General features: G+C 34.8%; 2 protein-coding genes and 1 long non-coding RNA gene across 5 annotated transcripts; all 3 read right to left on the reverse strand.

The window, feature by feature from the left end:
• Positions 1-1,386: 1,386 nt before the first annotated feature.
• On the reverse strand, positions 1,387-6,744 carry LOC120067090 (pentatricopeptide repeat-containing protein At5g47360). Of its 3 annotated transcripts, none has more exons than XM_039018489.1 (5): positions 6,484-6,744; positions 4,369-6,383; positions 2,728-2,784; positions 1,827-2,297; positions 1,387-1,594 (listed from the first exon to the last, which is right to left on the reverse strand). In XM_039018489.1, exon 2 carries the CDS (start codon positions 6,329-6,331, stop codon positions 4,904-4,906), a length of 1,428 nt encoding a protein of 475 aa, XP_038874417.1. In that variant the 5' UTR covers positions 6,332-6,383; positions 6,484-6,744; the 3' UTR covers positions 1,387-1,594; positions 1,827-2,297; positions 2,728-2,784; positions 4,369-4,903. The 3 variants fall into 3 exon arrangements, with proteins under 3 accessions (XP_038874417.1, XP_038874415.1, XP_038874418.1); XM_039018487.1 differs by having other exon boundaries at positions 1,827-2,611; XM_039018490.1 differs by lacking the exons at positions 1,387-1,594; positions 1,827-2,297; positions 2,728-2,784 and adding an exon at positions 2,791-3,039.
• Positions 6,745-12,207: 5,463 nt separating this feature from the next.
• Positions 12,208-14,514, reverse strand: LOC120067825. Its single transcript, XR_005479027.1, has 3 exons — positions 14,060-14,514; positions 13,815-13,889; positions 12,208-12,444 (listed from the first exon to the last, which is right to left on the reverse strand). It is a non-coding gene; the product is annotated as an uncharacterized LOC120067825 (long non-coding RNA).
• Positions 14,515-15,764: 1,250 nt separating this feature from the next.
• On the reverse strand, positions 15,765-16,211 carry LOC120067519. The gene has a single exon (XM_039019069.1). It carries the CDS (start codon positions 16,209-16,211, stop codon positions 15,765-15,767), a length of 447 nt encoding a protein of 148 aa, XP_038874997.1.
• Positions 16,212-17,502: the final 1,291 nt, after the last annotated feature.

Raw genomic sequence — 17,502 nt, forward strand, 5'->3', positions numbered from 1 at the left:
CACGTGTCCAAGTTTATTACAATTAAAGCAAAAGAACTGTACTGTTTTAAATAAAATAAAAAAATAGATTAAAAAAACAGAAATAAAAAAAATCTTTTATTTTATTTATTACAATTTTTTACAATTAAAAAATAGATAACAAATCAAGAAATTTAGAGATAAAAACTAGTCCACATGCTTAGTTCTAAAAAAAAGAAAAAAAACAAAAACAAAAACAAAAAGTCAATTGATTACACCTTAGTTTTTTAATTACAAAAATATGATTTTTTTTTTTTTTATTTGTTTAATAACTCCATAATTTATCCGAAGGGTATTTTAAAACCAAAAAGAATCTATCCCGTTATCATGTTTTTTTTTTTTTAAGTTCGCATTGAGGATACTTTTAACATTTGTAAATTATTAATTAGTGATTTATTAAATTATTTTGCTATTTCTCCAATTATCAAAATAATTTATCATATTTTCAAATGAATCTTTCTCATTTGTTATTTCTCTTGTAGTGTGTTTAGCCTTTTTCAGACTCTTCAATGTCCTAATTGGTAAAAGAAACAAGAGACTTAAAAGCAGGTAAACTGGTAGTCTTTTTAAAAGAAAAAAGAAAAAAGAAAAAAGAAAAAAGAAAGGAAAAAAAAAAAGATAGTTTCGAACTTAATAGAGAGCCTTTCCCTCCAGCCTAAAGAAAGTCAAATCAAATTTTAAAAAAAAAAAAAAAAAACAAAAACAAAAACAAAAACAAAAAAAAAAACCATAACAAACAAACAAACTCACACATATAAGCAATCACAAGAAGCATCTCCAGTCGAGACTAAATAAGACAAACTAACATGATTAAAAAAGTGTGCTTATCCTTTTACTAATAAAAAGCAATAGATAATACCAAATCCATAAAACTATCGAAAGGGGAGAAAGAATCTCTGAAAATACGGTCATTTTGTTCGCACCAAAGAGTCCAAGAAAAAGCACACAAAATAGCCAATCAAATCGACTTTTAATACCAAGAAAAGGGTGACCCCCATGCGGGAAGCGAAAATATATAGAAGATACGATTAGAGCAAGGCATGGACCAACCAAAAGCCTCCAAAATGATTGTCAAAATCAAGAAACAAAAGGGCAATACACAAAAAGATAAACAGGAATTCCACTATTGCATCGACACATAGAACACCATGAAGGCGAAAGAGACATATAAGACATACAACACCATGAAGGCGAAAGAGACATATAAGACATACAACGTTAAAAACGATTGGTAGTATTGAGCACATGAAAACTAAGTTTCCAAGAAAAAAAATTCAATCTTCTTTGGATAGATATCTTTCCAAACCCACATAATTTCAGCCAGAACAAATTAATCGGCAGATAACAAGAAAAATGCAGATAAAAGGGTTTTCAGCAGCCATTCTCCGTCATCCATTTATAGACAAAAGGTTTTCAACAGCCACAAAAACAAAGAATCAAATGTGAACTAAAGAATGATGGGTGTCAATGAGCTTGTTTACCAATTATAATTAATGTTTCACCGTTCACCCGCATAAGGGATGCATGAATTACTTGAATGTATTTGCTTGGAGATGTTGCCCTGAGTTTCATCTACCTACAAAACATTTGTGGAAGAAAAAGATTGTGAATGAAGAAATTTGAATTTTAATGTTTATATGATTGAACATGCGTTTTTTCCTTTTATGATGTTCTCAAACAATCATAATTTCAATGATTATATAAAATTACAAAAGGGTAATGAGTGGCACGAGAGATTACATAATATTATTTCATTGAGATATAACTAGAGATGTGCAATTGTAATCACAAAAAGAAGTATAACTTACCATGAGAGAGATGTATACAAAAGGTGATAAAAAAATATGTGAAATCTGATTCTTTATCTTCAAATTGATCCCACTTATTCCATATGAGCCAAAAGTAGGCTTTGATGATGAAGGTCCACATAATAGCATTCTCATTCTTACACGGATGGCCAATAAGGCGCATATTAAAAAGGACGAGAGGGTCATTTCGAAAAACCACATGATACTTGGGGTAGGGCAGTATTCTCATCCAGCATGATTAAGCATAGTCACAAAACACCAGAAGCAGAATGTGCATAACAGATTCACCTCTCTTGTGACGTTGGACACACCAGCTTGGCGTAGAAACAATTCAAGGAGCCTTCTTGATAAGAACATCAGTTGTATCAATACTACTGTGACTGACCTCCCAAAAAAAGAAACGAATCCTTCCAGGGGTGGGGCCTCTCCAGATATTTTTATATAGAGCGATATTTTGTGTATGTCCACATGCTGCAATATCATTGAACAGTGCTCATACCTTCTTTATTTAATTTATAATATGCAGGAGAGCCTAAGCATAGAGTGGACAATTTGGAGCATTTTATGACAATAAGCTGGACGATTTCGAACGATAAAAATAACAATATTATCCAAATTCACTTTCTATCATACCGAGCAGATTTCCAAAAGAGCTCAAAAGTACCTAATATAATTCCTAAAGAGCTCAAAAACAGCTAATACAATTTAATCTCAAAGAGCTCAGGAAGGAAAAACAGAAGGGTCAAAAATGACGTGGTCAGATGGAAAGCGCCAAACCAAGAGATCTACAAATGAAAAACCGATGCTGAAATCAGAACTGAAGATAATAATGTGGGAATCGGAGCCATTGTCAGAAACAATAAGGCAAATATTATAGAGGGTGCAATGCTAAAATTCTTACCAGGAATCTGGAAGATTGACTTGGTTTAATCGCAATCAGAGGAGAGATCCAATTTGCCTGTGGTTTAGAATAATGGTAGTAAGATTCCATCAATGCAATTTCGTACTTGAAATGAGAAGCTTCAAAAGATTTCTTGACATATTGGAGGACATGCTCTCAAATTACAACATTCAACAAACAACTAATAAGAGTAAGTGCAGTCAACGAACTTCCTCGTTACGGGGCAAGCTACTCTCATGAAACCATTCTAGTAGTCATCTAAACTACAAAACGACACAATCCAATGCCGACAAAAAAATGCCTTAGAAATACCTGCATTAAATTGAATAACCTATATCCATTAACATTTTCAAGAAAACACTTTTCTTCATACACAGCTGGATAAAGTTGATTTTACATTCTCAAGATTCCAAATGTTTGAGTCAATTAATCTCGATCAATTTTACAAAAAATATCAATTGACTCATTGATATTTTTGACAAATAAAAATTATGAATGTCAATCTAGAATTGACAATTAGACAATTCTCACTTCAGTCAACGATAAAACCACAAATGTGTGCCAAAGGTCTCTGTACACTGATTTTTTTTTTTTTTTTTTTGGAAATAGATATGAAGTGGGTCAGTGGGTGCACCCACCCGTGTACACTGGTTTTAAAATCATATTCTTTGGAGATTGCTGGTGTGTGTCTAGCTAATCCTGAAACTTGGGCCTCAGAAGACGAGTTTTTGATAGAGAGCTAGGTGATTTGGTGGCTATATTGGAAACCTTAAACTCTTGGACACCTCAAGATACTCATGACCGCCTCAAATGGAAGTTAGATGCAAAGGAGAAGTTTATTACAAAAGCTACTTTTTTGAACCTCACTAAGAGAACCCTGCTCTTCCTTTAGTGTCTCTTGTGTGGAGGCTCAAAATCTCCAAAAAAAAAAAAAAAAAAAAAAGGTTAAATTCTTTTTGTGGTCCCTCGCTTATAGAAACTTAATCACTCATGAGAAATTGCAAAGGAAGCTTAACAGCTCTTCCTTCTACCCCTCCATATGCTGTTTCTGCTTGAAATCTGAGGAGTCTTTAGATCATTCGTTCCTCCACTGTGACTTTGCCACCAAGTGTTGGACTTTTCTGTTTAGAACTTTTGGGTTGGACTATTGCATGCCAAACAGGGTTGATGATTGGATGGTTGAGGGGCTGGATTGCTTTGCTTTCGATGGAAAAGGTAAAATCATTTGGAGATGTGCTACTTGATCGCTCCTTTGGTGCATTTGGAAGAAAAGAATTAGTAGAATTTTTTAAGATAAGTGTGCTTCTTCAGTTCTTTTGATTCTTTTGGCATGGTTGTTCAACACACAGCCGGTGGTGGACTAATTATACCAATTTATTTTATAATTATAACCTATCCATGATTTTTAACAATTGGAAGCTTTTCTACCGCAGCTCTTTGGGGAGGGGTCTCCTCAACCCCTTGCCCACCCTATGATCCTTTTAGGAATATACATGTTTGTTTCCTATCAAAAAATAAAAAAGAAAAGAAAAAAAGAACGAACTCAAAGACACAATTGTAAAACCCATAGAACCAATCTTATTCAAGTAAAGTCGTAGTTTAAAATCATTTTCTCAACAATTAAAACGTAACCCAGCTTACATATTAAGACATCCAGAACTCCAGCAATCTGCAGCAGGACCTTGGGTAACAGCCACCTTCTGAACATGAGGTCAGAGTTGCTCGGTGCTAATAAGATGTACTTCAGGCTGACTATATCAAAATTTTTAAAGCATCTTCACTTGATTGAATAATATTGAAATTTGAGAAACTAGCAAGATGTACTTCGGGTTGGCTACCGAAACAGAATTAACCTCCAACTCCTAAGATGTGATTTGTTGTTCGGAAGGACTTTTGATACACCTTTGCTGTCATCAGTAGAGTGAAACATTTAAGGGTCACAAAGTCATGAAAATCCTCTTTTCTCCCATACGAAAGGTCACAGATTCTATCTCTTGAGTGGTATGCCACCAAACTTATAACCTGCAATTACTACTGAGTTGACATCCATATCCACTATGAGTGAATCTACATGTTGGTTGTTTTGAATCAACTTAAGCTTGCTAAAAGCCTTTGTTTAAAATGTTGGTGAAAATTAACACCTCCAATCCCATAATTAAGTTCTTAGTTTTGCTTGTCATTTCCTTATTCCACCCAAATGCATAACTAACTCTTGGTCTTCAGATTTCTTTAGATGTTTGATGATACTTTCAGCACAGTACGGTTTTAAACGAATCCCTTTTTTAAGCATCAACCTTGCAAGTTTTGCAGCATCCACAGAGTGGTCATGCTCACAAAGTCCAGCTAAAAGAAGAGAATAAATATCAGAGTCAATGGAAGATAAATATCCATTCCTATCGATTTCGTAGCATAAGTTAAAACCATCTAGCACTCGCTCCTCTAAGCACAATTCCCTGATCATGAGACTGCAAGCCAAACCATCTGGCTTCACCCCATTGGCTAACATGTTTCTAAATAGCTCCTCTGCCTCTGCAATCTTTTTCATCTTAACCAAAGATACCACAAGTGAGCTATAGCAATCACCATATGAAGCACCACCTCTTGCAACAAGTCTATCAATCAACTTGTAAGCCTCCTCCACGTGACCATCTTTACAAAATTCCTTGATTAAACAGCTAATTGTAACACGATTTGGAGCACAACCAAACTCTTCCATTCTATCCAATATCTTCAATGCCTCCAGAGGCCGGCCTAGTTCACATTGACTCTGGATTATGGAAGTGTATGTGACAGTATTTGGAGTGCAAGTTCCCCCTTGTTTTTCCATCTCCTCCAACACTGCCATTAGCCTTTCCATAATCCCATTCCGACTGGCAGCATTAAGTAGCACAGAGTAAACCACTGTATTGGGTGGACATCCACTTTCCTTCATAGCCTTAAATAACCCATAAGCATCATCCCAACGACACACATCACAGAATCCTTTGAGCAAAGAAATATAAGTGATCATGTTAGGATGTATATCAACTGAATCCATCTCTTTCATCAACTCCATCGCCATATCCATCTCACCCTTCTCAGTAAATAAGCTTATAACCAGATTATACATTGAAGTGTCAGCACGCAAATGAAATTCAGGCATTTTCCCTAAAATGGACAAAGCCTCTTTGGCAAGCTTAGCTTCTTTACATAGGTTTAAAATAATCTTAAACATCCTAACATCAACAAGGTAACCCTCTCTTTTATAATCTTCAATAACATTAAAAAGCAAACATGGGCTTCCCTTAATTCCAATCAGTTCACAAGCTCTGCTGTACATAAAAGAACTATGCCTATAATTAGGCTGTCGACCAGCCCATATAAAAAATCGAAGACCCATTTGAGATATTTCGAAGGAACATTTATGTAATACTTGGTTGACACATCTAGAATCCAATTTGGTCTTTACATTAGCAAGAGTTTTCTCCACATTACCATTGTTTTTCTGCAGATGGTCATAGAATAAATCGGCAGAAGAGATTGTACTTAGCTGCAAGGTAGATAAGGTGGAGATCTTGAGACGAAATGATGACGATCGGAGGTAAGAGATTCGAAAGAGAACCATTGATGGGGTTATTCCAGCGCAACAATATGCTTTCTTTTACAACGCGCAGCAGCTGCAAACGATTTAGATAAAATATTGAAGACATAGTAATTGTTCTTTGAAAAAAAAAATCTATATTTAACAAAAAAAGAGTACAATAAATCGATAAATACCAAGGATTGCAATCCGGCTCGATTTGTTTCGATTTCATTAGTTGTTGTCCACGAAAGTAGAGTACGCAACGGGAAGCAGCAGACGGCGGTTGTGGCGTGCGGTGGGCAGACGGTAAGTTAGGTTGCGACCGGCGGCAAGCCAGCACCGAGCGCGATAGGCCCGGAGGCGAGGAGGAGGAGCCGGCGTGAAGACTGAAACGTGAGAGAGAGGGGTGCTGGGGTTTTCTCTCGAAAAAACAGGAAAAATTTTACAAAAAACCCCAAAACTTTTCTAGCAATTACCTCTTCCTACAAACTTTTCTACCATTGACATTTTGTTCCTCCGAAATTTTAAAATTACTCTCAATTTTTAAAAAATCTTCAGAGAGCACCACATTTCTTTTCCTTCCACGATTTCTTCAATCCTTCATTCGATGTGCATTCAATACAATACCAACATTCCACAAAAAATCGCATAACAAATATCTAAACGATCGCGTAACAAAAACTAAATGATCGCGTAATAGATATCTAAACGATCGCGTAACAGATAGCCAAATGATTGCATGACAGTTAGCTAAAAAATCGCATAACAAATGTCTAAACGATTGCGTAACAGTTAACTAAACAATCGCTTAGTATTCCCTATACGATTGCTTAGTAATCTCTATCTGATCGTTTAGTAATATTGAAATGCTCGCTTAGTATTCTCTATCCAATCAGTTAGTATTCTCTCAAGAAATGAACGAAATGGAGGGAGACCCTATCGTCGTAAAGTATTTGTAGAGACGCGCGTTTACCAAATGATCTAAAGGCTTTTTAAAAATTGTGGGTAATTTTGGTATTTCGCATGGGCAAAAGGATAGTGGTAGAAAAGTTTTTAGAAAGAGGTCATTGGTAAAAAAAAATTTGGATTTTGGGTCATTTTGTGAAATTTGTCTGCATAGACGACCCACGGTAGAAAATGAAAAATACCTACCTTTAAAAACACTGGAAAATATTAACACTGTAACAATAAATTGTAATTATTTTATATTTAAATGTTACTCTATATTTTTTTTAAATATAAAAAAAATGAACAAAAATATTTATAAATAATAGTAAAATATCACATTCTATCTATCATAGATCGCGATAGACTATTATCTATATTTATCTGTGTCATGATACATATGGTAGTTTATCGTTGTCTATTGCAATCTATCATATTGTAATATTTTACTATTATTTATAAATATTCTTAATAATTTTGTCATTTAAAATAATTTTTCATATTTTTATAATTATTATGGTTAATTTTTTTTTGTTTATTAATATGTATAAATTAGTATTGATAACTTGAGTAATTTGAATCTTCATAGACTGAGAAAAAAACTTGATGACAAATTTCAATGAAATATCACAATTTCAGTATTTTGCACCTTTTCAAATATAGTTTGAAAATAGAATAATGTTAGTATATTTTCAAATTATGAAATTATATATTGTTGAGTATTTATTTAAAGAAAAAAATCTCAAATAATGATAAACATTAAAAAATAAGAAAAATGTGCAATTACATCTTCCTTCATAAATTCAGGATCATGAGTCTCAATACATCTATACTTTTCATTTGTTGATATTTTTCAACAAGAGTTTTGTGAATGATACTCCTTTGAAATTACTCTAATTATTTTGAAATAGTTTCAGACCACATATTAGCATAGTTTTTACCACACCTGAATCAATTATATTGACAAAAATGAAATAAAAAATGTTGTGAGCATTTTTCCCAATGCATGAATTTCTAACCAGAGTTGTAGTTATATTATAATTGATCATTAACTTTTAATTATGGAATTTGAAAAGCTTAATTAACATATGAAAAGGGGATAGTTACCTGCATGGCAAAATAAGTTATGAAATTTGCAAGCGTGCCATCACTGTTTTATATTGTAGATCTAACAAAACATCGACTCAACCCAAACTTTAAAAATGTAAGTCTAAAATATCCTCTGTCATTGATATACTTGTTGAAATAAATGATATGTGACCATTCGGGTAGTGTTGTACTGTTTCATGAATAAACATGTCTTTTCAAAAATAACAACTTAAAGAAGAGTTGTGGCTATTCGAATGACCACGAATAATCTATAAACATGTCTCTTCTTCAAATTACTTTTTAGAACAATTTTTCATAAACATTTTTCTCAACTTTCTCTCCTTTTATATAGTTTTTGAAGTTCGTTTTATTTCCACAAGGTGTAGTTCGTTGGATTTTGTGAACGAAGTACTACTTTCATAAGAAATGTAATTTGTTCTATCTTGAGAGATAATTACTCAAGAAATCAGATACTAGAGTGGGTAAAATTATCTTAAAGAGATAACGTGAAGTCGTTGGACACAAATTTTTTCCGATATATCAGATTCTATATTTTCTGATTTTTGGTGAGGTTATTATTTATATAAATAATCTTAAAGATAATTTTACTCATTTGAATTTATGTAAAACTATGGTGGGTTTATTTATCGCCAATAATCAAGGCGATTTTTATTAAATCTTGTATTGTTCCAGAGGGGTCATCGGTATTCATGTGCATGTTTGCTTTTTCCTTATTATTTTATTCTCAAAAAGGTTTTATGGAAATGCAATTATTACGTTTTTTTTTTTTAAATGATATATGCATTTAGTTTTTTCTTTTACAGGCTTTATGCATACATGAGATACAAGTGTGTTGTTTATTGTTACTAATACTTGTTCAAGTTTTTTTGTTCTGTAAACTTGAATTATTGTGAATTTTTTTAGCAAAAAATAATAAATCTCTTCTTTTGCCTAGATTTTGTTCTGGAAGTGAAGTTATATTATCCTTTATTTTACGCATAATTTTTTTTTTTTTATGTTGAGAATGGGATATTTCATATTCTGTTTTAGAAGAGCTGGTTATCCTTTTATCATATTTTTCCCCATAGATCGAGACCAATGTTTCTTTTAATATGAATTCACCATTTGACATATGTGCAATTGATCATTGTTTGATGTTCTGCACTAGTTTTGCATTTATAGAGTTATGTGTATGAGAAAGATGATTTAAGTCATGAGTATTATTGTATTATTTCTGATATTATTGGCTTATTTTGCTATATTATGCATAATGGTATTAAGCTAATGTCCTCATGTCGTTGTACGTCTCAAGTATAATGAATAATGTCTCAAGTTTATTTGTTGACATATTAATTTTATTTTGTGAGAACTTGTTCGATAAGTTATTTATTTTGTTTCACAAATATGTGGTGTTCTATTTCACAAAAATGTCATAAAAAATGCCAAATTGTTCATTACATACTAGTGGAAATCATGAAGAAAATTTATGAGAAATTTAAATTCTGACTCAAATGATGGCAAGAAGAGATTCTATTTTGCCTCACAACTTTCAATATGTGGCAAGATTTGTGAAAGAAGATGATGTTGTAATGTCTGAAGGAGAAGCTGACAAATGAAAATTGCTAGCATGTACTTGAGGCATAGAAACATGCAAAATAGTTATGCATGAACTACATTTTGAACTGACTAGGTAACACACTATATAATGTTTATAGTGGTGGATTTGGTGAAAATCTATGGCAATCATTAGACGAAAAAATATATGTAAGACAAAAAATGTCATAACAATGATATTTATGGTTGAAAATTTTTCTTATCTATAAAACAATTGATTCCAAAACTATGATTAGACTTATCTGGTGAATATGTCTCGCTGTTTGAAGGTCAAATATGTTTTGTATAGAATTCTATATACGAAAACATAGAAAATTCCTAGGAATTGTAGAAAAGTCGAAACCTTTTGAAAGTTTTATGTTATTGTGGGGGTATTAGGGTATTAAACATAGTGGTCACATCCTCCCTTTGGAAGAGAGGACTCAGTCATAATAGAACTATGACTTATGTTCATTGGAGGAATCAGTGGTATTTAAGGAGTTAGATGTAACTATAAGGGCAAAATGGAAAATTGGCTCAGCTACACTTACGAGCTATCTGTGAAGGATTATCGCGCTGTTGATTGATTGATATGGACATAGAAATATATCTGTAGTGAGAAGGGTGCAGCTGTCGATCTTTAGTGGAGTGCCCGGCAGTTAACGAATGGTGGATCCCGTAACTAAAGACTTTAGTCAGTTATTCACGTACCGTTGAAGCTTCAAGCTACAGGTCCATAAGGTCCTCTTGGTAGCTCAATGGATTCAAGTTGAGAATCAATTTTTTATGTTAGTTTGAAGTATTCAAACTGACAAGAGGAAATTCAATTATATATGATATAATTGGTATGATGTATGAGATACATCAAGTGGAAGATTAATGTAAATATGATTTACATTAAGTACCATAAAATAGAAAAATAAATATGGTTTATATGTTTCATGAGATGAAATATTAAAACTATAGGTTATAAATATAATATGGTAAGTTGGTTATCATATTTATTTATAATAATATTAATTATTATCTCTTTTTCTCTAATAACCAATTGAGTGGGAAGTTATTGATGGTTTTATGGTAACCGTGAGATAAAAGGGAAAATGTTTTCCTAAAATTAAGAGTAACTTAATTTGGAAAGAAACTCACAGAGAAGGCTATCAAGTGAAATTGTTTCACTAAGAGATAGCCATAGAGAGACTATACGATTGTGGATTTTGACTATACGATAGTTCATTCAGTTTATTGTAGCTAAACAATCGCGTGGCATTGTCTATACGATAGGCTGCCATTTACTACATAATCGAGCACATCGTCTATATGATAGATAGCTTCTTATCTACCACTTGCTTGATCGTCTATACGATTGTTGTTTCTCCTGTCTCTTTCTCAAACCAAGTCCATACACGACCCACAATTCCTGGATTCTCACACCGAGAATACCAAGGTAACCATTATGGTGGTGTCCTCACTCAACTCGGTTGATTTCGAGGATCTGGAGGCCGTTCGTTGGGTCCGTGGTCGTTGTGTTCATTGTGGTCATGCTGGTGTACGTGTTGCAACGGTTGTTGTAGTTCAAGCATTTCTGTTCTTGGATGCTTGAAGTCTGTTTGAGGGAGTTTGAAGAATGCTTCTTCAAAGATATGCATACTCTATCCCTTGACATACTTAAAGCATGCATGCTGTAATTTCTTGTTGTGCATGACCTATAAGTTTCCGTTCTTGTACTATAATTATTTATGTTCAATTTCGAATGGAATTTGGAACGATCCTTCCGCTGCTCATGGAATTCCTCATGCTTGATTTCTTTCAATTGGTATCAGAGCCAAGTTATTCTGATATTCCAAATTTTGCTTCTGTTTTGTATTTCTTTTACAATCGTGGTGGGTTTTAAGGTTTTTGCATTGCATTTAAGTGTTAAATGCATTTGTGGATGGATGTTGATGAATGTTTATGGGTTAATTTCCTCTGTTTAAAGCTTTCTTTTCGAATACAAAGTGTTAATTTGTAAAGGCCCTTACGTTTTTTGGCATAATTAACAAGCAATTGAGTCTTTAATTCAAAGTGTTTGAGTTTGTTAAGTCGTTCGTGATGAAGTTTTGAAGTATGAAGATGCGGTTCTCATCGAGGAAGAAGACCAAAGGTTGGTGGTATCGTGTAGCCTAATGTAGCGACCTGACTTTTCGAGATCTCTAACATGGATCGTTACTATGGACATGCATGCATGGAATTTAAATTGACATCTTTTTATAACTTAGTAAAACCAAATAAATAACATAAAACCAATAATTTTATTAAAACTAAATAACTGAATTTTCAAGTAGCAGAGTACCCTTAACACCATAAGACAAACTAGAAAATCCTAATGAAAAGTTTTGAAAGTACAAATACCAAAATTTCAAGTCCAAACATCAAATCTAGAAACTTTAAGACATCAAATCCTAAAAAAACATGAAGGGAAGCATATGTCTGGTCCCCATGGCTCGATCACGGATTCCACTTGTCATTCGTCGGCATGCTCTTACCCTTACCTGAAAAAAAAAAACATAAAGAAGAGTGAGTATAAAAAAATACTTAGTAAGTAACCCCCCTACTGGGGTCAGGCTAAGCATTTATGTCCAATAAATGCAACATGGACTGAAACTCTCTACTAATGGGACATGAAGATTTCCCTTACATGGCTCACTCTTTCTCCTTTCCCCAAGAGTGCACCTCTTACATACACCTCAGGTCCTCTCTATGATCGTAGGGACGTGTACCTCTTTTGTACACATGGTTATGCATACACCTCTTTCGTATACACATAACCCACTGAATGTGTACCTCTTACGTATACATTGTTATATATACACCTTTTTCATATACACATAATCTATTGAGTGTGTACCTCTTTCGTATACCCCAGATCCTCTTTATGAATGTAAGGACGCATATCTCTTTTATACACATGGTTATGTATATACCTCTTTCGTATACACATAACCCACTGAGTGTGTACCTCTTTCATACACAAGGTTATGTATATACCTCTTTTGTATACACATAATCCACTGAGTGTGTACCTCTTTCGTACACATAATTATGTATATACCTCTTTCATATACACATAACCCAATGAGTGCGTACCTCTTTCGTACACCCCAGATCCTCTCTATGAATGTAGGGATGCATACCTCTTTCGTACACATGGTTATGTATATACCTCTTTCACATACACATAACCCACTGAATGTGTACCTCTTTCGTACATCCCAATACCCTCTAGGTATGTATCACTTTCATACATACCAGCTCCAGTACATCTCTTTCATATACTAGCGTCCTCAGGCATGCATCACTTTCATGCAATCACATAGTCTAGAAAGGAAAAGAGATTTCATCTAGCTTCATATTACGTATAACATTCACTTAATTCTGAGTCCTCTAAAATATCCTCGTCAACCTCATGTCAATTAACCTCAGCATACGTATTTAATCTAGTTTTAAATGGATCAACTGTAGCATATTACTTTCATGCACTAAATCATGTAAATAATAAAGTATTCGGAATGTCATAATATATCGTACAATCTACACATTCTCATAATAAATCGCATACTATATAGATCAATAAATGTCTAATCTTCATCTAGCTTTAAGACATTCCAGTAGGAGTGTCACTTAACTCATAATTTAAAGGTCATGCTCAATCATCATTTTAATATAACTCATAAAATTATAAATGAAGCTCATACATAATCATATTCAGATATATTATTACATGCTCATATATCCTTCCTAAACAGTCCATTCAACCTCAGACCAATCAAAATTATCCTCGAAAACAGTTGCAAGATCCTCAATATTAAATCTACAGTTTATCGTCTAGCATAAAAGTGGTTCCAGTAGTAAGATTACTTACCTCGAAGAAAGACTAAGATATTTTATTCAACCAACTAAAATCCCTCTTGGTTCTTGGAAACCTTGAAGAAAAAACCTAAAACAGAAATTACAGAACTTAATTTAGCAACCATGACCCCAAAGTAATGAATCCCCATAATTCAAATCAGTCCTTTGGGGTCTAGATTCAATTAACCCAAAATTTTATGAGTATTCCAAGACCAAACACAAGAAACCATTAATTGTTCAAAATAATTTAAATCTTACCCAAAATACAATTTATCTCCAAAATCCTGCGGAAACCCAAAGGGACGACAGTGAGGACTCGAGGCCAGGCTTGAACGACAGCCAGACACGACGACGGACCGGTGGCAGTCGACGCCGATGACTAACCCGACGAGGAGTGGTGCGCGACTGGGACTCCGTTCGATCTGGTGGCGCACAAAAGCTGGAGAAGCGGCGGCAACCACGCAATTGGGCTGAAGCGACGGTGCAAGGGTTGGTGTTCAGTTTCAGACCTGGTGGATGGGGCGGCAAATGGAGATCGACGCGCGGCTTGGCAGATCTATGGCGTGCGACATTACTGGTCGGTGATTACGTGAACGATGATGGCGGCTGGAGGTGCACGGAGGCTGACGAGGCGTGCGGTGGCTAGGTGTGCGCCAGGGAAAGGGTCTCGAGAGGGGAACAATTTTATTTTAAGAAAAGAAAAAGAAATAAAAAAATATTTTAATAAAATAAATTAAAGTTTATTTTATTTTGTTCCTTATATTTTATTCCCTTTTTACTTATTTTTCTTTTTCGCTTCCTTCAATACCAAAGATGTATATAATTGTATATATTTTTAAAACTCTTTCCTTCTTCTTTTCAATTAAATTTCTTCTCAAATTCCAAATCTTTAAAAAAAAAATGAATAAATAAAATTCCAAATCCTTTTGGAAAAAAAAAAGAAAATAATAAAAATAATAAAAATAATTTTTAATCAATCATCTCAATTCAATTGATTTAATTCTAACTATCTTCTTCAAAATATATGTATATATATTTACAAAAATCCAATTTAACCTCAAAATCCAAAATAACACTCAAATAATTTAAGATATTTAAAGTAAAGATTAACTCAAAAAAAAATTGGGTTGTTACATTCTTCTCTCCTTAAAAAACTTTCATCCTTAAAAGTTTGAAAGTTTATTTCTAAAAAAATCTTTGGGTACTGACCTCTCATCTCAACCAATCTATGACTAAATAACTTTAAATTCTTCATAACCAGCTACCAAGGTTACAACCATCCTTGATTACGCCAGCAAACCTTTCATGCCTCCTCCTTTCTCCATACCCAAAATAATAGCTTTGCATAGGGGTAATAGAAAATACATGGTCTCTTATATTAACTAAGCATACAAAAGAAGGCAAGTAACCATAGTCTCAAGTAACACTAGAGTGTCAAGATCTAGAATGTAAATTTACCTTTCACCACAACGTTTGACCTCTCTGTCTTGTGTCAAGTTGTTGTATTGCTCCTATTTCGCTATTGTTGTCCACTTGAACCCCCTAATTCTGAGCCCGAAGGTTGGTCCCTACCATTTGTAGAGCTCCTGATAGGGCATCCATATGTCATATGCCCTTCTTATCCACAACGATAACACACCCCTGCTCCAGCTAAGCAACGACCCTAGGGATGCTTTCTGCAAGTAGTACAAATCGACTTATCTTCCTTAACAGCCACAGCTTGAGAGTCCTACTGTCCCCACTGATGTGGAGCATTCATTGTGTTCTGGTTCCTCAACTGATGCTTAAGAGCCCTGGGCTCAGCCTTTCTTTTCTAACCTATAGAAGTCCCAACCTCGAGCGACCTCCTGCACTCTTTTCCTACCTGGGAGTCAGCATCAATCCTCACGGTGGCCCGCAGAACCGCAGCATACGTCTTGAGGTCCAAGACATGTACCATACCTCGCAGTTCACTCCTTAGACCCTAGATGAACTTCTCTGTCCTTGTTGCCTCAGTGGCTACTAGTTCAGGAGCAAAGTGGGACAGCTTATCAAATTCCTGCTCATACTCCTCAACCGACATAACTCTCTGTTTCAAGTCCAAGAATTCTATCTGCTTGTTATACCAGGTGTTGGCCGAAAAATACTTCTCATAAAAATGCTCCTTGAACTGCTCCCAAGTTGCAAGTTCCCCACCAGTATCAATCATTTTTTTTATTGAACGCCACCAGATTTTTGCATTGCCAGTCAACATGAAAACTGCACATTGGTGCTTATGCTCTTTCGGACACCTCATAAAACGAAAAATTGCCTCGATAAATGATAACCACATCTCTACTTTAGTGGAGTCCCCCAACGATCCATCAAAGGAGCGAGGGTCAAACTTCCTGAAATCCCTCAGATGCTTAGCCTCAAGAGACAGGCCTTGCATGTCTCTATTATACGGTTGAGTCTGCTATAACTGCTCAGGTGGTACCGATTCCTCCTAAGCCTAGTTCTTCATAGTCTGTCCTGCCATCGTGTTACGGATCAGCTCCTGCAGTTTTTCGATTAGGGAAGATGCAACGGCTTCACTAATTCTTGCTTCCATTGCCTTCTCATCGATTTGGGTCATAGGTGGATTTGGATTTGTCGGAATAGTCTGGCTACTCTCAGCTCCCTCTTCCTACACCCCTCCTCTAACAGTCTTCCTTGCTATAGGTTTAGTTGTCATGTCTTGTCATGAACTCATAAATTAGCTATCTATCTCTGGGTCTTTCTCAGAAATCATACTACTAAAACATTATATCACTAATCTCATATATGCACTGAAAACTTTCATTAGTAGGACATATCTGACGATGAAGAGGAATTTGTTATTGGGCCACAGAGACTACCTAGACTTACGTAGTAAGTCAATCTACAGAACCCAAAACATGGGCTCTGATACCAACTGTAACGACTTGACTTTTCGAGATTTCGCTTGTCATTCGTCGGCATGCTCTTACCCTTACCTGAAAAAAAACATAAAGAAGAGTGAGTATAAAAAAATACTCAGTAAGTAACCCCTCTACTGGGGTCAGGCTAAGCATTTATGTCCAATAAATGCAACATGGACTGAAGCTCTCTACTAATGGGACACGAAGATTTCCCTTACATGGCTCACTCTTTCTCCTTTCCCCTAGATTGCACCTCTTACATACACCTCAGGTCCTCTCTATGATCGTAGGGACGTGTACCTCTTTTGTACACATGGTTATGCATACACCTCTTTCATACACATAACCCACTAACTGTGTGTGCCTCTTTCATACACATGGTTTTGTATATACCTCTTTCGTATACACATAACCCACTGATTGTGTACCTCTTTTGTACACATGGTTATGTATATACCTCTTTTGTATACACATAACCTACTGAGTGTGTACCTCTTTCATACACCCCAGATTCTCTATATGAATGTAAGGATGCATACCTCTTTCGTACACATGGTTATGTATATACCTCTTTCGTATACACATAACCCACTTAGTGTGTACCTCTTTTGTACACCCGAGTACCCTCTAGGTATGTATCACTTTCATACACACAGTCTTAGTACATCCCTTTCATATACTAGCACCCTCGGGCATACATCACTTTCATGCAGCCACATAGTCTAGAAAGGAAAAGAGATTTCATCTAGCTTCATATTACATATAACATTCACTTAATCCTGAGTCCTCTAAAATTTCCTCATC

This window comes from Benincasa hispida, chromosome 12 (assembly GCF_009727055.1).
Source record: "Benincasa hispida cultivar B227 chromosome 12, ASM972705v1, whole genome shotgun sequence".
Classification (NCBI taxonomy): Eukaryota; Viridiplantae; Streptophyta; class Magnoliopsida; order Cucurbitales; family Cucurbitaceae; genus Benincasa; species Benincasa hispida.

Excerpts from the sequence above, each read along its gene's own strand:
- LOC120067090 (XM_039018489.1), bottom strand. The coding sequence starts at position 6,331 with ATGGTTCTCTTTCGAATCTCTTACCTCCGATCGTCATCATTTCGTCTC.
- LOC120067519 (XM_039019069.1), bottom strand. The coding sequence starts at position 16,211 with ATGCAAGGCCTGTCTCTTGAGGCTAAGCATCTGAGGGATTTCAGGAAG.